General features: G+C 44.9%; 1 protein-coding gene and 1 long non-coding RNA gene across 5 annotated transcripts; one reads left to right on the forward strand and one right to left on the reverse strand.

The window, feature by feature from the left end:
• The first annotated feature begins 1,842 nt into the window (after window positions 1-1,842).
• Window positions 1,843-6,646, forward strand: LOC106568793 (uncharacterized). Of its 3 annotated transcripts, XR_006758709.1 has the most exons (6): window positions 1,843-1,903; window positions 2,007-2,139; window positions 2,399-2,554; window positions 4,371-4,713; window positions 4,825-4,911; window positions 5,011-6,646. It is a non-coding gene; the product is annotated as an uncharacterized lncRNA (long non-coding RNA). The 3 variants fall into 3 exon arrangements; XR_006758710.1 differs by lacking the exon at window positions 4,825-4,911 and having other exon boundaries at window positions 1,861-1,903; XR_006758708.1 differs by lacking the exon at window positions 1,843-1,903 and having other exon boundaries at window positions 1,913-2,139; window positions 2,399-2,528.
• Window positions 6,647-9,716: 3,070 nt separating this feature from the next.
• Window positions 9,717-15,085, reverse strand: LOC106568794 (inner ear-specific collagen). Of its 2 annotated transcripts, none has more exons than XM_014139457.2 (5): window positions 14,859-15,085; window positions 11,646-12,111; window positions 11,209-11,289; window positions 10,976-11,056; window positions 9,717-10,854 (listed from the first exon to the last, which is right to left on the reverse strand). In XM_014139457.2, exons 1-5 carry the CDS (start codon window positions 14,883-14,885, stop codon window positions 9,959-9,961), a joined length of 1,551 nt encoding a protein of 516 aa, XP_013994932.1. In that variant the 5' UTR covers window positions 14,886-15,085; the 3' UTR covers window positions 9,717-9,958. The 2 variants fall into 2 exon arrangements, with proteins under 2 accessions (XP_013994932.1, XP_013994933.1); XM_014139458.2 differs by having other exon boundaries at window positions 11,646-12,108; window positions 14,859-14,956.
• Window positions 15,086-19,263: the final 4,178 nt, after the last annotated feature.

Here is a 19,263-nt window from a genome sequence, read left to right on the forward strand (position 1 = left end):
CCGTTACAGAACTACCCACCCCCAACGGACCAAGCAGCGGCGTAAGAAGCTGGAGAGGAGCTATCGGGAGTCGTGGACCTGGGAGGAGATCCTAGCCGGAGAGGGACCATGGAGGAAGGCTGGAGAGGACCGGGAGTGTTTTGTTGGAACACGGTTGGCATGAAAGTAGCACACGGGTAGTTTGGCTGGGCCAGGGTTGAGCCCTAAGCCAACTCCCCATGCTTACCATAGGCAGAGCGGTACTGGTCAGGCCCCATGCTATGGGGTGATGCGCACGGCGTCGAGGCCAAGCATCCACAGGCCGCTATGCTCGGTGCCAGCGTCCCGCATTTGCCGGGGGGAAGCGGGCACCCAGCCAGTAAGGGTGGTGCCAGTCCTGCGCTCGAGACCGCCAGTGTGCCTTCACGGCCCAGTGTATCATGTTCCCGCTCCCCGCACTAGCCCTGAGGTGCGTGTCTCCAGTCTGGCGTCTCCAAACCCAGCACCATGCACCAGGCCTCCAGTGCGTCAGCCCAGTCCAGGATGTCCTGTTCCCGCTCCTCGCACTAGCCTTGGGGTGCGTGTCTCCAGTCTGGTACCTCCACTACCAGCCCAACGCACCAGGCCTCCAGTGTGTCAGCCCAGTCCAGCTCGTCCTGCTCCTCGCACTAGCCCTGTGGTGCGTGTCCCTAGTCTGGCACTTCCTAAGCCAGCTCCACGCATCAGGTCTTCAGTGCGCAATCCCCGTCCAGAGCTTCCGGCAACAGTGCCTCGTTCCAGAGTGTCCGGCGACAGTGCCTCGTTCCAGAGTGTCCGGCGACAGTGCCTCGTTCCAGAGTGTCCGGCGACAGTGCCTCGTTCCAGAGTGTCCGGCGACAGTGCCTCGTTCCAGAGTGTCCGGCGACAGTGCCTCGTTCCAGAGTGTCCGGCGACAGTGCCTCGTTCCAGAGTGTCCGGCGACAGTGCCTCATTCCAGAGTGTCCGGCGACAGTGCCTCATTCCAGAGTGTCCGGCGACAGTGCCCCGTAGAGAGACGGCCCACAGTTTGGAGCCGAGAGAGACGGCCCACAGTCCGGAATCGGCGCAGCCAGAGTTGCCCTACAGTCCGGAATCGGCGCAGCCAGAGTTGCCCTACAGTCCGGAATCGGCGCAGCCAGAGTTGCCCTACAGTCCGGAATCGGCGCAGCCAGAGTTGCCGTACAGTCCGGAATCGGCGCAGCCAGAGTTGCCCTACAGTCCGGAATCGGCGCAGCCAGAGTCACCCTTCAGCCCGAGGTCTCCAGCGACGCGCATCAGCCCGAGGTCTCCAGCGACGCGCATCAGCCCGAGGTCTCCAGCGATGCGCCATAGCCCAGAGACTTCGGGAGGGGTAAAGTTTAATGAGTATTTAGCGGGGGTAGACAGGGTAGGTTGGGGAGTAAGGCCGGAGCCTGAGCCACCTCCGTAGTAGGGGGTTGGGGGAGGGGGGTGTAGCACAAGAACCGTCGGTGACGGTGGCCACCCTCCCTCCCTTCCCTCCCTTTAGTTTGGGATTATTTAAAAAAAAATGTTTTGTGTGTTTTGTTTAAGGTGCATCCGGGGTCTGCACCTTTGGGGGGGGGTACTGTCACGTCCTGATCAGTAAAGGGGTATTTTATTATTGTAGTTTGGAACCCTGACCTGTTTAATAAAGAAGATGAGTATACACGTTCCCGCTGCGCCTTGGTCTAATCCTTACGACGCCCGTTACAGCCATTCCCTGCCTTGCATGGTATGACTTTGTATATACTAGAGATCTCAAACTACACTCTGGACCTTGAAGCCAGTTCCACTGCCTTTTTTAATTTTGCCCTCTAATGAGTAACTGATTTATAACTGGGAATCCAGGAGGGTACAATTAATTATCAGGTAGAACAGAAAAGCAACAAGCCCCGGACCTCGTATGGTAAGAGTTGAATACCCCTGTACTAGAGTATAATTACATATTTCCCTCTATTTTTCTAGAGAAGGACCCGGACAGTATGCAATGTATTTGACTTTGTGTGTAGAATATTATTTCTCCATAGAGAAGCTGGATGCAGAATTACAGTACCTTACAATCCCTCACATCCTACACATGTTCAGTAGAGAAGAACATCAACAGACATGGAGCTGTTGCAGCAGCTAGACCTCATCCTACAGGTAACACACACACACAGGAATCGATGAGCACACAAGCAAACACATGGTCATAATTTCCAGATAGAAAGGCTTAAAGTCTGCACCGAGAATCTTATGAGATTTATTTGTGTGTGGTGTGAGGTAAGGAGGTGTGTGTACGTAAGGGGGCAGAGTTTTTCCCAATGTGCTTGGTTAGAGGGTATGTATCTGAAGGCTCTGACCTGTGTGTATGTAGTAAGTGAAAAGGCAGACTGTGTTGTACCCTGTGTCCTCTCTGAAGGGGTTAATGTGAAGGCGCTAGCCTGCTGCTTCTGATGCTGCTCCCTCTGAGGAAGAGCATCCCGAAAAACATGACCTTGATCTCCTTTTACCAGGACACTCACATCTCAACCTCCACATACCTGTCAAAAGTTTGGACACACCTACTCATTCAAGGGTTTTTCTTTATTTCAACAATTTTCTACATTGTAGTATAATAGTGAAGACATAACTATGAAATAACACATATGGAATCATGTAGTAATCAAAGTGCTAAACAAATCAAAATATATGTTATATTTGAGATTCTTCCAAGTAGACACCATTTGCCTTGATGACAGGTTTGCACACTCTCAGCATTCTCTCAACCAGCTTCATTAGGTAGTCACCTGGAATGCATTTCAATTAACAGGTGTGCCTTGGTTAAAAGCTAATTTGACTAATTTCTTTCCTTCTTAATGTGTTTGAGACAATCAGTTGTGTTGTTACAAGGTAGGGTTCGTATAGAGAAGATAGCTCTATTTGGTAAAATACCAAGTCCATATTATGGCAAGAACAGCTCAAATAAGCAAAGAGAAACGACAGTCCATTACTTTAAGACATGAAGGTAAGTCAATCTGGAACATTTACAAAACGATGAAAGTTTGTTCAAGTCCAGTCGCAAAAACCATCAAGCCCTATGACGAAACTGGCTCTCATGAGGACCGTCACAGGAAAGGAAGACCGAGTTACCTCTGCTGCAGAGGATAAGTTCATTAGAGTTACCAGCCTCCGAAATTGCAGCCCAAATAAATACTTCACAGAGTTCAAGTAACAGACACATCTCAACATCAACTGTTCAGAGGAGACTGTGTGAATCAGGAATTGCTGCAAAGAAACCACTACTAAAGGACACCAATAAGAAGAAGTGACTTGCTTGGGCCAAGAAACACAAGCAATGGACATGAGAACGGTGGAAATCTGTCACACCCTGATCTGTTTCACCTGTCTTTGTGATTGTCTCCACCCCCCTCCAGCTGTTGCCCATCTTCCCCATTATCCCCTGTGCATTACCGCCTGTATATTTAGACCTCTGTTTGTCTGTTGCCAGTTTGTCTTGTTTGTTCAAGCCTACCAGCGTTTTGTGTCTCAGCTCCTGCCTTTTCCAGTTTGTCTTTTCTCGCCCTCCTGGTTTTGACCCTTGCCTGTCCTGACTCCGAGCCCGCCTGCCTGACCGCCGACCTGTACCTTTGCCCCCCTCTGGATTACCTCTGCCTGACCCTGCCTGCCGTCCGGTACTGTTACTGACCCTGTTGGGATATTAAACTATTGTTAATTTGACGTGTTCTGCATCTGGGTCTAACCTTCATAACTGATAGAAATCTATCCTTTGGTCTGATGAGCCCAAATTGTAGATTTTTGGTTCCAACTGCCGTGTCTTTGTGAGATGCAGAGTAGGTGAACGGATGATCTCCACATGTGTGGTTCCTACTGTGAAGAATGGAGGTGTGAGGGTGCTTTGCTGGTGACACTGTCTGTGATTTATTTATAATTCAAGGCACACTTAACCAGCATAGCTACCACAGCATTCTGCAGAGATACACCATCCCATCTGGTTTGGCCTTAGTGGGACTATCATTTGTTTTTCAACAGGACAATAACCCAGCACACCTCCAGGCTCTGTAAGGTCTATTTGACCAAGAAGGAGAGTGATGGAGTGCTGCATCAGATGACCTGGCCTCCACAATCACCTGACCTCAACCCAATTGAGATGGTTTGGGATGAGTTGGACCGCAGAGTGAAGAAAAAGCAGCCAACAAGAGCTCAGCATATGTGGGAACTCTTTCAAGACTGTTGGAAAAGCATTCCAGGTGAAGCTGGTTGAGAGATTGCCAAGAGTGTGCAAAGCTGTCAAGGCAAAGGGTGGCTAGAGAAGTGGTGGGTGTGAGAAGTGTTTTCACTGTTCTATGAAGTTGATGTGCATTCTCAGTTGTTTGATTTGATCTCGTTCCCAGACACTTCTGCCCACATGCAAAGAGTCTGGTAGGCTAACGCCTCAAACTGTGGTCAGAGGGAGCTGGGGTGCAGATGGCAGACAGCAGGTGTTTGGGGTGGAGAGGACGGTGGACTCAGTGGACGACATCTCAGCCATTTACCTTATGGGTAAATTGACATCACTTATACAATCAATCAAGCAAATTTCAATGGCTTTTTTTCCCCCACCAGCAGATGTCAGTGCTTTTATAGTAACCCGGCCTACACCAGGGGAACACGGGACATACAGAGCACCACTGTTCCTGCCTCTTTCTCCCTGTGTGATGACATATCCTGTTTAGGCACCTGGCCAGCTGAGTGCAGGTAGGCTCTCCCGTCAACATGGGGATCCTGCTGCTCCCGCCCCAAAAACACATGGGTACACACGCACTATTAGGAATGCTAGCCTATTTAAATGTTTGTGTTGTGTGTCAGAGTTAAGACATAATAACATGGTGTTTGAGAAGAGGTGTCTGGTGTGGGAGGAAGACATGGAGATGCACTCCAAGTTTCTGGACAAAGGTGACATATTAGTCTTTCCTTACACCCTACCATTACCCCCCACTCTCCCCTTCCACTTAACACCTATGTTTCCAACATCACGTGATGTGTGTGTTACAGGAAGAGTTGAAGGCGGCGCATGCCTTGTACCTGCAGCAGCACCTGGAGCTCCTTGCCATGATGGCCAACTTCTTGCAGTTCCTTTCCCCACAAACTGAGCAATGTTTTGCCCTTCGACTTCTCCCCCTTCGCCTCCCACTGACCTCCAGGTGGCACATTCAACATCTCTCCTTGTCAACACACTGGCTGCGTCTCAGTAGTCTGTTAGCTTCCTCTCACAGGCACTTTAGTGAGGACAATACTCTTGTCATTATTATGTACAGAGGCCCCCATCAAATATTAATGCTTTAATGGAAGTTTTATATTTTAATTGTGTGATAGTTTTTTACAGTTATTGTTTGACTGAGCTTCACTGAAAACAATTCCAATGAACTCTGTTGATATCGCAAGAGTTGGTTAAGTCTTGTATATTTTCCATGGTTGACTTGTTAAGAACTTTATTCTCAAGTGTGGTAATTTTAGTAACTGCTACTTTGCTTTGAAAGACTAAAGTTACTAATGCTATTGTTTGGATAACTTTACTGCCCTTATTTCCTAGGGAAATTATCATGTATACTCCCAACACTAATTCATTACAAAACGGACAGCTGGCGAAGATGTACAATGATTCATAAATGTACAGAACCTGCTGCATTTACTAACAAGTCAATGTTTTTATTGTAACATATTTAACAAACAAGTTCACGTCAAACAAGTTCACGTCAAGAAAAAATATAATGAGTTCCAACATTTGACACCCTTGAAAAAGGTGAAAAGCTTCAAGTTCCTCTGTGTACATATGAAATGGTACGCCCACACAGTGTAGTGAAGGTGCAACAGCGCCTCTTCAACCTATAGAGGCTGAAGAAATTCGGCTTGGCTGCTAAGACCCTCACAAACTTTTACAGATGCGCCATTGAGAGCATCCTGTCGGGATATGTATCACTGCGTGGTACAGCAACTGCACCATCTGCAACCGCAGGGCTTGCCAGAGGGTGGTGCTGTCTGCCCAATGCATCACTGGGGGCACACTGCCTGCCCTCCAGGACATTTAAAGCACCTGCTGTCACAGGAAAGCCAAGAAGTTCATCAAGGACCTCAGCCACCTGAGCCATGGCCTGTTAACCCCGCTACTATCCAGAAGGGGAGATCAGTACAGGTGCATCAAAGCTGGGACCGAGAGACTGAAAAACAGCTTCTATCTCAAGGCCATCACAGTTAAATAGTCACCACTAGCTGGCCTCTGCCCAGAACAGTACCCTGCCCTGAACTTTAGTCGCTGTAACTAGCTGGCTACCACCCAGTTACTCAACCCTGCACCTTAGAGGTTGCTGCCCCTAAGTACATAGTCAAAGAACACTGGTCACTTTAGTATTGTTTACATACTGTTTGACCCACATGTATATACTGTATTCTAGTTATGTCCTATCCTATTTAACTATTGCTGTACATATACCATTCTATCCTACATATTCTACAGATATACTACATATTGTATCCATAAACTGTCCATAATATCTATACATCCCATCACATACAGTGCCTTCGGAAAGTATTCAGACCCCTTGACTTTTTCCACAATTTATGTTACAGCCTTATTCTAAAATGTATTAAATAAAACAAATTATTCAGCAATCAACACACAAAACCCCATAATGACAAAACAAATACTATATTTACATACAAGTATTCAGCCCCTTTGCTATTAGACTTGAAATCCAGCTCAGGTGCATCCTGTTTCCATTGATTATCGTTTCTCCAACTTGATTGGAGTCCACCTGTGGTAAATTCAATTGATTGGACATGATTTGGAAAGGCACACACCTTTCCAAATATAAGGTCCCATAGTTGACAGTGAATGTCAGAGCAAAAACCAACCCATGAGGTTGAAGGAATTGTCTGTAGAGCGCCAAGACAGGATTATGTTGAGGCACGATCTGGGGAAGGGTACCAAAACCTTTCTGCAACATTGAAGGTCCACAAGAACACAGTAGCCTCCATCATTCTTAATTAAATGGAAGAAGTTTGGAATCACCAACTCTTCCTAGAGCAATAAAGGGAGAATGAGCAAACGGGGGAGAAGGGAATTGGTCAGGGAGATGACTTAGTACCCGATGGTCACTCTGACAGAGCTCTAGAGTTCCTCCTGTCTCAGCCTCCAGTATTTATGCTGCAGTAGTTTATGTGTCGGGGGCTAGGGTCAGTCTGTTATATCTGGAGTATTTCTCCTGTCTTATCTGGTATCCTGTGTGAATTTAAGTATGCTCTCTCTAATTCTCTAATTCTCTCTTTCTTTCTTTCTCTTTCTCGGAGGACCTGAGCCCTAGGACCATGCCTCGGGACTACCTGGCATGATGACTCCTTGTTGTCCCCAGTCCACCTGGCCGTGCTGCTGCTCCAGTTTCAACTGTTCTGCCTGTGGCTATGGAACCCTGACCTGTTCACTGTGATTACTATTATTTGACTATGCTGGTCATTTATGAACATTTGAACATCTTGGCCATGTTCTGTTATCTTCACCCAGCACAGCCAGAAGAGGACTGGCCACCCCTCATAGCCTGGTTCCTTCTAGGTTTCTTCCTAGGTTTTGGCCTTTCTAGGGAGTTTTTCCTAGCCACTGTGCTTCCACACCTGCATTGCTTGCTGTTTGGGGTTTTAGACTGGGTTTCTGTACAGCACTTTGATATATCAGCTGATGTAAGAAGGGCTATATACATAGATTTGATTTGATTTTATGGGAGAACCTTCCAGAAGGACAACCATCTCTGCAGCATTCCACAAATCAGGTCTTTATGGTATCGTGGCCAGAAGGAAGTCACTCCTCAGTAAAAGGCACATAACAGCCCGCTTGGAGTGTGCCAAAAGTCACCTAAAGGCCTTCAGACAATGAGAAACAAGACTCTCTGGTCTGATGAAACCAAGATTTAACTCTTTGGCCTGAATGCGAAACGTCATGTCTGAAGGAAACCTGGCATCATCCCTACGGTGAAGGATGGTGGCAGCATCATGCTGTGGGGATGTTTTTCAGCGGCAGGGACTGGGAGACCAGTCAGGATCGTGGGAAAGATGAACGGAGCAAAGTGCAGAGAGATTCTTGACGAAAACCTGCTCCAGAGCGCTGAGGACCTCAGACTGGGGCGAAGGTTCACCTTCCAACAGCACAACGACCCTAAGCACACAGCCAAGACAGCACCAGAGCGGCTTCGGGACAAGTCTTAATGTCCTTGAGAGACCTGACTATAGCTGTACAGCAATGCCCCCCATCCAACCTGACAGAGCTTGAGAGGATCAGAGAAGAATAAGAGAAACTCCCCAAATACAGGTGTGCCAAGCTTGTACCGTCATACCCAAGAAGACTCAAGGCTGTAATCGCTGTCAAAAGTGCTTCTGCAAAGTACTGAGTAAAGGGTCTGAATACTTATGTAAATGTGATATTTCATTTTTTATTTTAAATTCGTTTTTAAGAATTTTTGTTTTAATTTCTAAAAACCTGTTTTTGCTTTGCCATTATGTGATATTGTGTGCAGATTGATGAGGAAAAAAACAATTTAATACATTTTTGAATAAGGCTGTAAGTTAACAAAATCTGGAAAAAGTCAAGGGGTCTGAATACTTTCCGAATGCACTGTACAAAGCCATACCATATAAGGCAAGAAATAGCATAAGTGTTGTGCCAGCCTATATGTGTAGTGTCACTGTCAACACTGCCAGCTTCAATCTCACCCAGTGGTGCAGGTGTATTGGTGGCCATACGCTGGCATACTCAGTATTCCCACCTATTTTTCCTCTACAGATATACTCACCTATACTCAGTAATTACCATTGAGAATAATTGAATGGTTGAACAATTGAACGATCCATCTTAATTCCTTTCATCTCTGCCATTATTAGGTGGAGGGAAAGGACTACCTATAGCTAGCTACCTACAGCATATAGACAATTGTTGATAATTAATTAATTAATACTCACCTCATGACAGAGAGAGGGTGATGCTCAAAACTTGGTATGTCAAGCCTTGTTAGCTGGGGCTGGATTGTCTTGAACGAGTCGTGTACAGTCTACAGACACACACACACAATTGTTTGGTATGATAGCTCACTAGCTTTAGCCTTTAGCTCGATGCTTTGTGGCTTTAAATATAATCTCCCTGTTGTCTGTCAGTAAAGCCACCAAGCATTGAAGGAAGTCAGCTAGCTAGCTAACATTACTTGTTGGTGGCCCTTATTTATAACTAACCTGGCGACAGCTAGCTAGCTGGAGTGATGGTCAGGTAACGTCAGATAGTCACACAGCTTTTACTTTGAAAACAGCTAGCACAAGTATCCTGTTGCAGCTCCTCCTCTACACCCATACCGTCTCTGTTCATTAATTAAATCTTGTGGACGACATAAAATGTATTCATACAGTCTGATTTTTTTTTTTACAATAGCTCTAATGTTGAATCCCAAAAATATAGCTCTTATTATCAGACCGCTAATATTGTAAACATGTGAGTAGCGACATGAAGTTGGATTTTTGTATCAAAAAGCAGATAAGTTATAACTAGCTAACTGAGATTTTGTACTCGTATATGGAGCTTATGTGTGAATGTGGTCACAAAGGTCACAAACCTCCAGGAATAAAATGTCCTAAATCTGCACTATGCAAGAATAAGTGATTTTGCTAAACAATACAATCATGAGCACACTCTCACTCATTAAGATAAACAAATCAGTCAAACAAATAGGTTGTTTTGTAGGAAAATTTATTCATTAATGTTATAGAAAACTACCCAGAGCTAACAGGCCATTGGAAATGGCTTTTGATTTAGAGAAGGTGCTCTGTTGGTGTTAACTTCGAGAACTTTGTTAATGTATGTGTGCGTGGATTGTGTGTCTTCAAATGATGTGTGTAACCTGTGTGTGTAACCTGTGTCTGTGTAAGTGACTCTCACTGACTAAGGCGATGGGGTGTTGGATGGCCCCTCTATCTACCCCCAACTATAGTTCCCCTCATCACCACCTGGTGCGCCTGCTGGAGGAAAGTCTCGGAACAAGGGCAAGTCGCAGGAGTCGGGGTAGAGCAGGAAGCCAGAAAAGGTGCTTTTGCTCTCGTAGTCAGCATACATGCCATTGGTGATGTTATCCTTCACCTGCAGCCACACCCGGTCGCCCATGACCAGGTGGAGCACCACCTGGTTGCTAGCGGTGCCCAGTTGGGCTGGCTCCGTGGTCTTCACGATAGGGTTGAAATTATGGAACAGACCCACCTTCAGCACCTTGCTGAACACCATCAGGTGGTAGCTGAAGACATAGGTGCCGTTCACTGGTGCCCTGTAGATGCCCATGATGGGGTCGAAATGAAACTGCTGGTTTGTGATGACTTGGGTGAACGGCACTGGCTTATCCGGTGGCGGGTACATTGTGCCGAGCGCGGCGGTGAATGAGGACTGGATGGCTGGAGAGCATGGCCCGGGAATGCCCATCATACCAAGGTCACCTTGGTCTCCCTTTTTACCGTTGAGACCCATGGCACCCTTTGGGCCCAACTCACCCCGCTCTCCCTTGGGCCCAGGGATCCCTTGTTGACCGTCTGCCCCGTCTGCTCCATCTGTGCAGTTGCACTCGCCCTTCGCCCCCAGTTCACCTTTCTCACCATTCGTCCCGGGGACCCCAGGGGAACCCATGTCCCCTGTTTCGCCCTTGCTCCCTGTAGTCCCTGGAGGGCCTGCTACTCCAGGGAGACCCCTGGCTCCAGCCGGTCCGGGTATCCCTGGTTGTCCTGCACGGCCCTGAACACTTTCACAGGACGCAGGACAGGTCCCTACCTCTCCCTGGGGCCCCATCTCTCCCTGTGCACCCTCCAGACCCTGGTCCCCTTTGTCCCCTGAAACACACAAAAATGCACACCACACACACACACACACACACACATAGATGAGATCTAAAGTTCCAAAGTTGGATGATGGAGAGATGAGTTTATGTTCTGCATCTGTTGTTTGACTGACCTTTGAAGCCGCGGGCCCCCTTGGTGCCGGTGAAACCCACTAGCCCACGTTCGCCCTTCTCATTTTCATCACCCTTCTGACCTGTAACAAAGAGGTAGAAAGTAAGAGAAAGAGAGAACAAAGTTTCAAATCATTTTCTGCAAGCTTGTATTATCGTCATTGCTCAGACATGGAACAGTCCACAGCTTTTTTGCTTTTTTTGAGTCTTAAAAGAATTGACAAGTATCACTTACCCTTCAGTCCTTGGCGGCCCACGAACCCAGGCCGACCTCTGAACCCTGTGAGTCCTCTTCTCCCAGGACTTCCTGGAATACCTTTGTGGGTTAAGAACAATGACGTAAACAATATGTAGCTAGCTAATATACTGTATTTAATATATTATATCTATGCTTGAGAGTGGCAGAGAGAGAACAAAGAATGAGGCAAAGACTGTGGATGCAGCTAGTTATATAATTTGTTTAGTAAGTTTAGATGGTGTGTAGACCTAAAATACTGTCAGAGCAAAAGAGAAGGTCCACACTTCTAATTAGGGTGAAAAAACAACATGTTTTTGATCCATTTCAGATAAACCATTTTAAGAGTGTTCATCTCTTTTTCTACTTCTAATGGAACTACCTGGTAAAATAAAGGTGAAATAAAAATTTAAACTATTCTATGCCTTTCTACATACCTGGCAGGCCCCTGTCTCCTCTGTCTCCTTTGGGTCCCACGCTGGCCTTGCAGCGGGAGCAGACACAGAACCAGGGCACCTGGTCCATGGGGGGCGGTACTGGCACCTCCAGTAGTGTCTGGCAGTACGACATGTACGGCTCCGACCCGGCCTCAACTACCAGCAGTTCCCCAGTTTGCCAGTTCCCAGTCATGTTCATGTGAGTGCTTGGTGGCATGGGGAAGCCAGGATTGGGGTAGTCGGAGGGGGGCATTGGACCGTTGCGGGCATTCATGTTCTGGTTGTTGGTGGGCATAGGGTAGTCAGATCGTATTGGGTACATGTGGAGGTCCGTAGGGGGGATGGGGCTGTCGTCGGAGCCTGTCGGAGCCTGAGGGGGCATCTCGTTGTATCCCCCTGTGGGTGAAGTATGCATCGCAGAGGAGATGGTGGTGCATAGGAGCAGTCCCAGCAGACTGCTAGTCTTCTAGACAGAGAGAGAGAGAGAGAGAGACAGAAAAAGAGACAGACATACACAAACAGATCCAGAGAGACAAAAAGAGAGAGACAGATAGAGAACAAGATAGAGTGAGAGATATGTTCAGTTGTTTTCATGATTTCTGCATAATATGATAATCATTCAAGAGAACTACTTAATCAATTTAATTTCTTCAGACAATGACCCAAAATGTATTTTTGCTGCAAAATGGGAAGAAAAATACAGTGGTATCCCATCGGGCACAAACTGGTTAAATCAACATTGTTTCAACGTAATTTGTGACATGGCATCTACGTCGAAAATACATTGGATTTGAAAAAAGTCCTTAACGTAAACAGTTTTTTTGAGGGTGAAACTTCAACTACCAATGTTCAACATAGACAAACCTTGTATAAAATATGTTGAACTTGTACCTTTGAAACAATGTCAGATCTTCAACGTTATATCCGTTATCAGAAAAAAAACAATAGGCTGGGCAGCACCTCCTACTGGAAAGCTGATCTATCTTGAGCTATCCATTTGGTCTCCCATCCAGGATTTTAACCAATCCCAGCTTTGATATTTGTCACTGACTACTACAAATGTTGCATCATGAGAATGAATACTGAGAGATCTCAAAATAGTTAAAGAATAGGACTAAATCAAATTAAACTTTATTTTAAAGTGCATTTAAAGTTTGATTTGATTTTGTCCTGTATTCTTGAACTTCTTTAAGATCTTCTTGAAGATTCTTGAAGATTTTTGATTGAGCTGGAGACATCGTCATGACTCTCGCTCCTGGGTGAGGATCAAAGATACCCCCCCTCCCACCAGAGAGAAAGGGGGGGAAGTTGGGCCGGTTTTATGACTTAACGCCTGTCGTTAACTTTCTCTATTTGGCTTTTCAGTATTGAGAATGGAATGTCTGAGTGTTACAGAAGAGAGACTCTGCTAAAAACCTTATCAATTGATTGGACATTGGAACATTAGTTTTGGAATTCAAATGTTTGGAATGGTCGGTGGGGATCCAAACAATAATCATGTCATATCATTAAGTATTTTGTGATATCATTTAGGGTGAGAATTGTTTTTCGGGCAAAACTTGTGCCAGTCAGTAGCCACGCCCACATATCAATTATTAATTTGTAGACAAACTGGATATTGAATTGTGTTTGGTTGTCAATGCAGCCAAATATCAACATTTGAAGGAGATGTATCTTCTACTTGGAAATGTCCATCTGTGCCACAGACTTAGTCTGGCTTTAATTCCAGTTTGTCTACAAATTCATAATTTATATGTTGGATTCATGTCTCTTTCTCAGCGAAAAATCTAATTCAGTACTCTTCTTTCATTTAGATTTTTGGTTGAGATGGAGACATGTATCCAACATATTAATTATTAATTTGTAGACAAACTGGAATTAAAACCAGACTACGTCAGGGGCACAAAAGATACATCGCCTTCAAATGTTGATATTAGGTTGTGTTGACAACAATTCAAAATCACTTTTGCAATATAGTAAATAGCGTTAAGACTATCTTACAAACTAATGTGCCAGTATTTATTCAACCTTAAAATGAGTAACACACCCATGGCCACATTTTAAGATTACTATAAATGTCTTCTTATGTAATCATAGAATGCGTGCATGTTCAGCATAGCATGCATTGGTCGCAGGTCTGTGGAAATCTTCACAATTGCTATAATAATCTATGCAGAATCTTGAACAGCATTGATGTAATCTCAACTGCAATCCAGGTCATTTGGTTGTGCTATTAAATGAAGCATGGTGATAACACATTAAGTTGTTGTAAATCTATCTGACATTGTATTCCCATTTTAACTTTGTTGTTTTAAATGGTTGAAACCGCAATGACAACACATTTCGATGACAAATCAGACATGGTTTTTCCATAGAAATTTGGTTGTGCTTTATGATGGTTGAAAGCATAGTGGTAAAACAGAATTCAACAAACTTCTGGCTGTCTTTTGTGTGAATAAAGCTTGAAATCTCATCGATCAACATCTCAACCAAATATTACCCAAATTTCCATGCTGAGATTATGTGGTGTGCCCAGTGGGATGTTTTCAGTTAACCTATACCATACTTAATTTTGTTTATCGCAAAGTTATAATAGTGATTAGTGACTAATGTACTTATTTCCTGAGAATTATCCACCAATCCCTTACCAATCACTGCACACTCACGTCTAACCAATTTATTAAAGTTCACCATGAAGACTATCATCTTCTACAGATAATGCAATAAAACAAATTTGCTTCTTACTATAGGACCATGCAATCCCTACCAACCAATAACACATCAATCACCAAAACACTTATCAACACAGCAATTGTACTACTCATCCATAAAACGGATCACTCATTCACGACTCACCATTGGTCAATACTCATACAAGAACAGCCCAAACGATCAACGGTCCTAACCAACAGCCTTGACTCACTGGTAATAGTCTTTTGAAGTTTTCCATTTTTCAAAAGCCTGTTACCAGTGAGTGCTCCGTGCGGGTTTTCAACCACCACAGATATCCTATTCACACTACCTTGCCGTTTCAAACCAAACTGTGCTGACTCTTTCATTTTTACATGGTCCTTTTCAGCAAAGTTCCAGCAACTATGGTGGATGTATACAACTAGGCCAACTCAGTACAGCTTGGTTTGGCTCAGCTCAGTTCTGCTCAGTAGTGTGAAAAGCCCCAAAGAACCCACTCACAATTTAAAGAGTTGCACTCACCATTCCTTTGGAGTCTTGTGTCATCATGTGCAGGATGAGAGATGTTGGTGGAATGATGAGCAGGACAGAAGCATTGATCAATATATAGGCCTTGCCCAAAACAACACTTCTTTCAATCCACCTCGCACCCTCTAGACCTGCAGACAAAGGTTAGGAGGGAGGAATGGAGGGCGGGAGTAGGAAGAGATACTTCATTGTGCTGTGGACAGAGTAACTAGGGCTTCTACCTGTAAGACGAACTCATTAGCGATCAACAGCATGGTCCACAGAATTCTAATCAAAATAATAGATGGGTAAAAAAGTGAGAGGCGTCACCCGTGTTGCTACAGTATATTCCACCCTATTCCTTGTCCCATGACTCCCTCCACCTTGCTATCTCTACCCTTTTCCTCTCACCTCTCACTTCTTTCCCTTAATGTCACTTTTCAGTCTTCCTCTCTCTCTTCTCTCTCTCCTTTTCTATCACCTCTACTTTCTTCCCCCTTTTCACTCTCTCCATCTCCCTTTCAATCTCATTCTCTGCCTCTCTCTCTCCCCTCTACGAGGTTTCAAAGAAGGTGTTGATGGAGAGATAAGGAGCTCAGACAGAAAGCAGATCTATTTCAGACAGCTGGGTTTGTTGTAACCAGCACTCCAGAGACACAAGGGGCTCCACTGGCCTACTTCAGCTCATGTCTGTTTCTGGACTGGACTGCTGTAGGCCCCTAACAGGAAATGTCAGGACCCCCCAATATAGACCTGGGCCCATATTCATAAAGCATCTCAGAGTAGAATAACTAATCTAGGATCTGTTTAGCCTTTTAGATCATAATGAATCAGATTGGATGGACAGGGGGTGACCCTATCCGAGATCAGCACTCATACTTTGAGATGCTTTATGAATACAGGCTCTGATAAATCACATTGGAGCGATTGCAGTGTGTGGAGTCTCTTGTATAATATTTATTTAATATCCAGGACTTGCTCAAAGACATTGGTATGTCTGTAATATTTTCAAATATCCCCCAATATAATAAAATATTGTATTGACACACTTTGCGTTTTATTGAGGAAATATATGTTGAAGTCTTGTTTAAAGTAAGGGAAGGGTGACATGGTCTTGTCTTTGGGTTTTTCAGAGAAAAGGAAACTTTTGTAGAAATATGACCCAAAGGCAAATTAATTAAGGGCAATAGTTCAGAGAATTTGTGTGACAATTATTTATAAAATGTCTATATGGATTAATAATGTTATGTTCATCAGTAATGTTAATTCCATCATATAAGCATAATAAAAGATGCACTATGCAGAAATTGCTCCACTCTTTTCCTGGTTGCTAAAATCCTAATAGTTCACCTCATTTCAGTTTATGTGACAAAACAAGCAAGTACTGTATAGTGTAGAGAACCATTTTACCATCTAAACCGCAGTGAAATATATTTTCAATAACTAAAAATATTGTATTTTCAGCTGTTTGAAGCTTGTGTACAAAACCGAAAGTAAAAGATGCAAAAACGAACACGCATAGAACAGATCTACCGCTTGAACAGATCTACCGACTTGCTTTCAATGAGAATAACAGATCTATAACCCACATTTCTATGTGAATTTTGTTGGGTCGCCCAAAAAGGTACATAATTGTAGCTTTAATATACTGCTCAAAAAAATAAAGGGAACACTTAAACAACACAATGTAACTCCAAGTCAATCACACTTCTGTGAAATCAAACTGTCCACTTAGGAAGCAACACTGATTGACAATAAATTTCACATGCTGTTGTGCAAATGGAATAGACAACAGGTGGAAATTATAGGCAATTAGCAAGACACCCCCAATAAAGGAGTGGTTCTGCAGGTGGTAACCACAGACCACTTCTCAGTTCCTATGCTTCCTGGCTGATGTTTTGGTCACTTTTGAATGCTGGCGGTGCTTTCACTCTAGTGGTAGCATGAGACGGAGTCTACAACCCACACAAGTGGCTCAGGTAGTGCAGCTCATCCAGGATGGCATATCAATGCGAGCTGTGGCAAGAAGGTTTGCTGTGTCTGTCAGCGTAGTGTCCAGAGCATGGAGGCGCTACCAGGAGACAGGCCAGTACATCAGGAGACGTGGAGGAGGCCGTAGGAGGGCAACAACCCAGCAGCAGGACCGCTACCTCCGCCTTTGTGCAAGGAGGAGCACTGCCAGAGCCCTGCAAAATGACCTCCAGCAGGCCACAAATGTGCATGTGTCTGCTCAAACGGTCAGAAACAGACTCCATGAGGGTGGTATGAGGGCCCAACGTCCACAGGTGGGGGTTGTGCTTACAGCCCAACACCGTGCAGGACGTTTGGCATTTGCCAGAGAACACCAAGATTGGCAAATTCGCCACTGGCGCCCTGTGCTCTTCACAGATGAAAGCAGGTTCACACTGAGCACATGTGACAGACGTGACAGTCTGGAGACGCCGTGGAGAACGTTCTGCTGCCTGCAACATCCTCCAGCATGACCGTTTTGGAGGTGGGTCAGTCATGGTGTGGGGTGGCATTTTTTGGGGGGGCCGCACAGCCCTCCATGTGCTCTCCAGAGGTAGCCTGACTGCCATTAGGTACCGAGATGAGATCCTCAGACCCCTTGTGAGACCATATGCTGGTGCGGTTGGCCCTGGGTTCCTCCTAATGCAAAACAATGCTAGACCTCATGTGGCTGGAGTGTGTCAGCAGTTCCTGCAAGAGGAAGGCAGTTCCTGCAAGAGATGCTATGGACTGGCCCGCCCGTTCCCCAGACCTGAATCCAATTGAGCACATCTGGGACATCATGTCTCGCTCCATCCACCAACGCCACGTTGCACCACAGACTGTCCAGGAGTTGGCGGATGCTTTAGTCCAGGTCTGGGAGGAGATCCCTCAGGAGACCATCCACCACCTCATCAGGAGCATGCCCAGGCGTTGTAGGGAGGTCATACAGGCACGTGGAGGCCACACACACTACTGAGCCTCATTTTGACTTGTTTTAAGGACATTACATCAAAGTTGGATCAGCCTGTAGTGTGGTTTTCCACTTTCATTTTGAGTGTGACTCCAAATCCAGACCTCCATGGGTTGATAAATTGGATTTCCATTGATTATTTTTGTGTGATTTTGTTGTCAGCACATTCAACTATGTAAAGATAGAAGTATTTAATAAGATTATTTCATTCATTCTGATCTAGGATGTGTTATTTTAGTGTTCCCTTTATTTTTTTGAGCAGTGTATATTAAGTCAAAGTAAATCACGTATTTCACGAGTTGAGGATTTATGTCTTTACGATCAAATCTGCGCATACACATTTTTTGGGTACAAATGAAGCCACACCAATGATGACTGTGCTTCTCATGTGTTTCTGGGAAAGAGGATTAGGGTGGACCGGTAAACTGGTCTGGGACACAAAACAGGCCCCTAGCGACCAAAACAAACTCCTGACCCTGTTACGCGTGGGGGACCGCCTAGCGGGACGGCCAGTTCTATAGCCATAGTGTCCTGGGGAATAACCACAACCTTTGCTCCAAACACCTTTGTTCACCCCGCAGAACTCTATTATCCAGGCCGGTTCTGTAATAAATCAACAGCGGGGATACAACAGAAACCTGAGCCATAGAAACAAGGCTCAAGCACAATAAGGATAATGGAGGATGAATGGCTAAGCCCAATAACTGGCCTCATTTCCACGCTCTCAGACACAAATACAGGCCAACCGAAGGTGGTGTGTTGTTGTCAATGTGCCTCTGTTTTCTAATACCCTCTGCTCTTTCTCATCTTTGTGCCATTTAAACAGTATATCAAAGGTGTAGTATGTCTGTGTGTGTGTGTGTGTGTACTCGTATGTATGTGTGTGTATGCGCGTGTGCGCACACATTTATTCATGCTTTTCTCTGTGCTCTATTGTTCCTCTATATGTAGTCCTACGTGTTTCAGTTTCAAGTACTTTGAGCTTTAAATTGAGGCTTCCTAAGCTATTGTGTTGAGGACAGTAGTATTTTAAGAAGGCTATTTGATGCCTTCCCTCTTTCTGAGTTGTGAATTTGCACGGGAGTGTGTGTTACGTAATTGAAAAATTAGAAGTATCATTCATATCTTCATGCCTTTCATGGACAGGGATGATTTGAGTTTGTCCGTGCAGCATTGTTATCCACTATTGACCCAACTTAACAGAATTTTTTGAAAGTATTGGTAACCCTTCATATGAATTCCTTCTCCATTATGCATTATAAGCACATTCACAATGCCTTATGAGCTATGCATAATGCACTATCAACAACAGAGTTTCTAATAGCTGCTCATAAACATCTATAACTACATACATAAAGTATTATGAGCAGGGAGCATATTTTGCATGTCATGTATCTCTTACATGTTTCTTACTTAATAACTATTAATGATTTAACCTAATTTAGTACATTACATAAC

This window comes from Salmo salar, chromosome ssa14, assembly GCF_905237065.1.
Source record: "Salmo salar chromosome ssa14, Ssal_v3.1, whole genome shotgun sequence".
NCBI classification, from domain to species: Eukaryota; Metazoa; Chordata; class Actinopteri; order Salmoniformes; family Salmonidae; genus Salmo; species Salmo salar.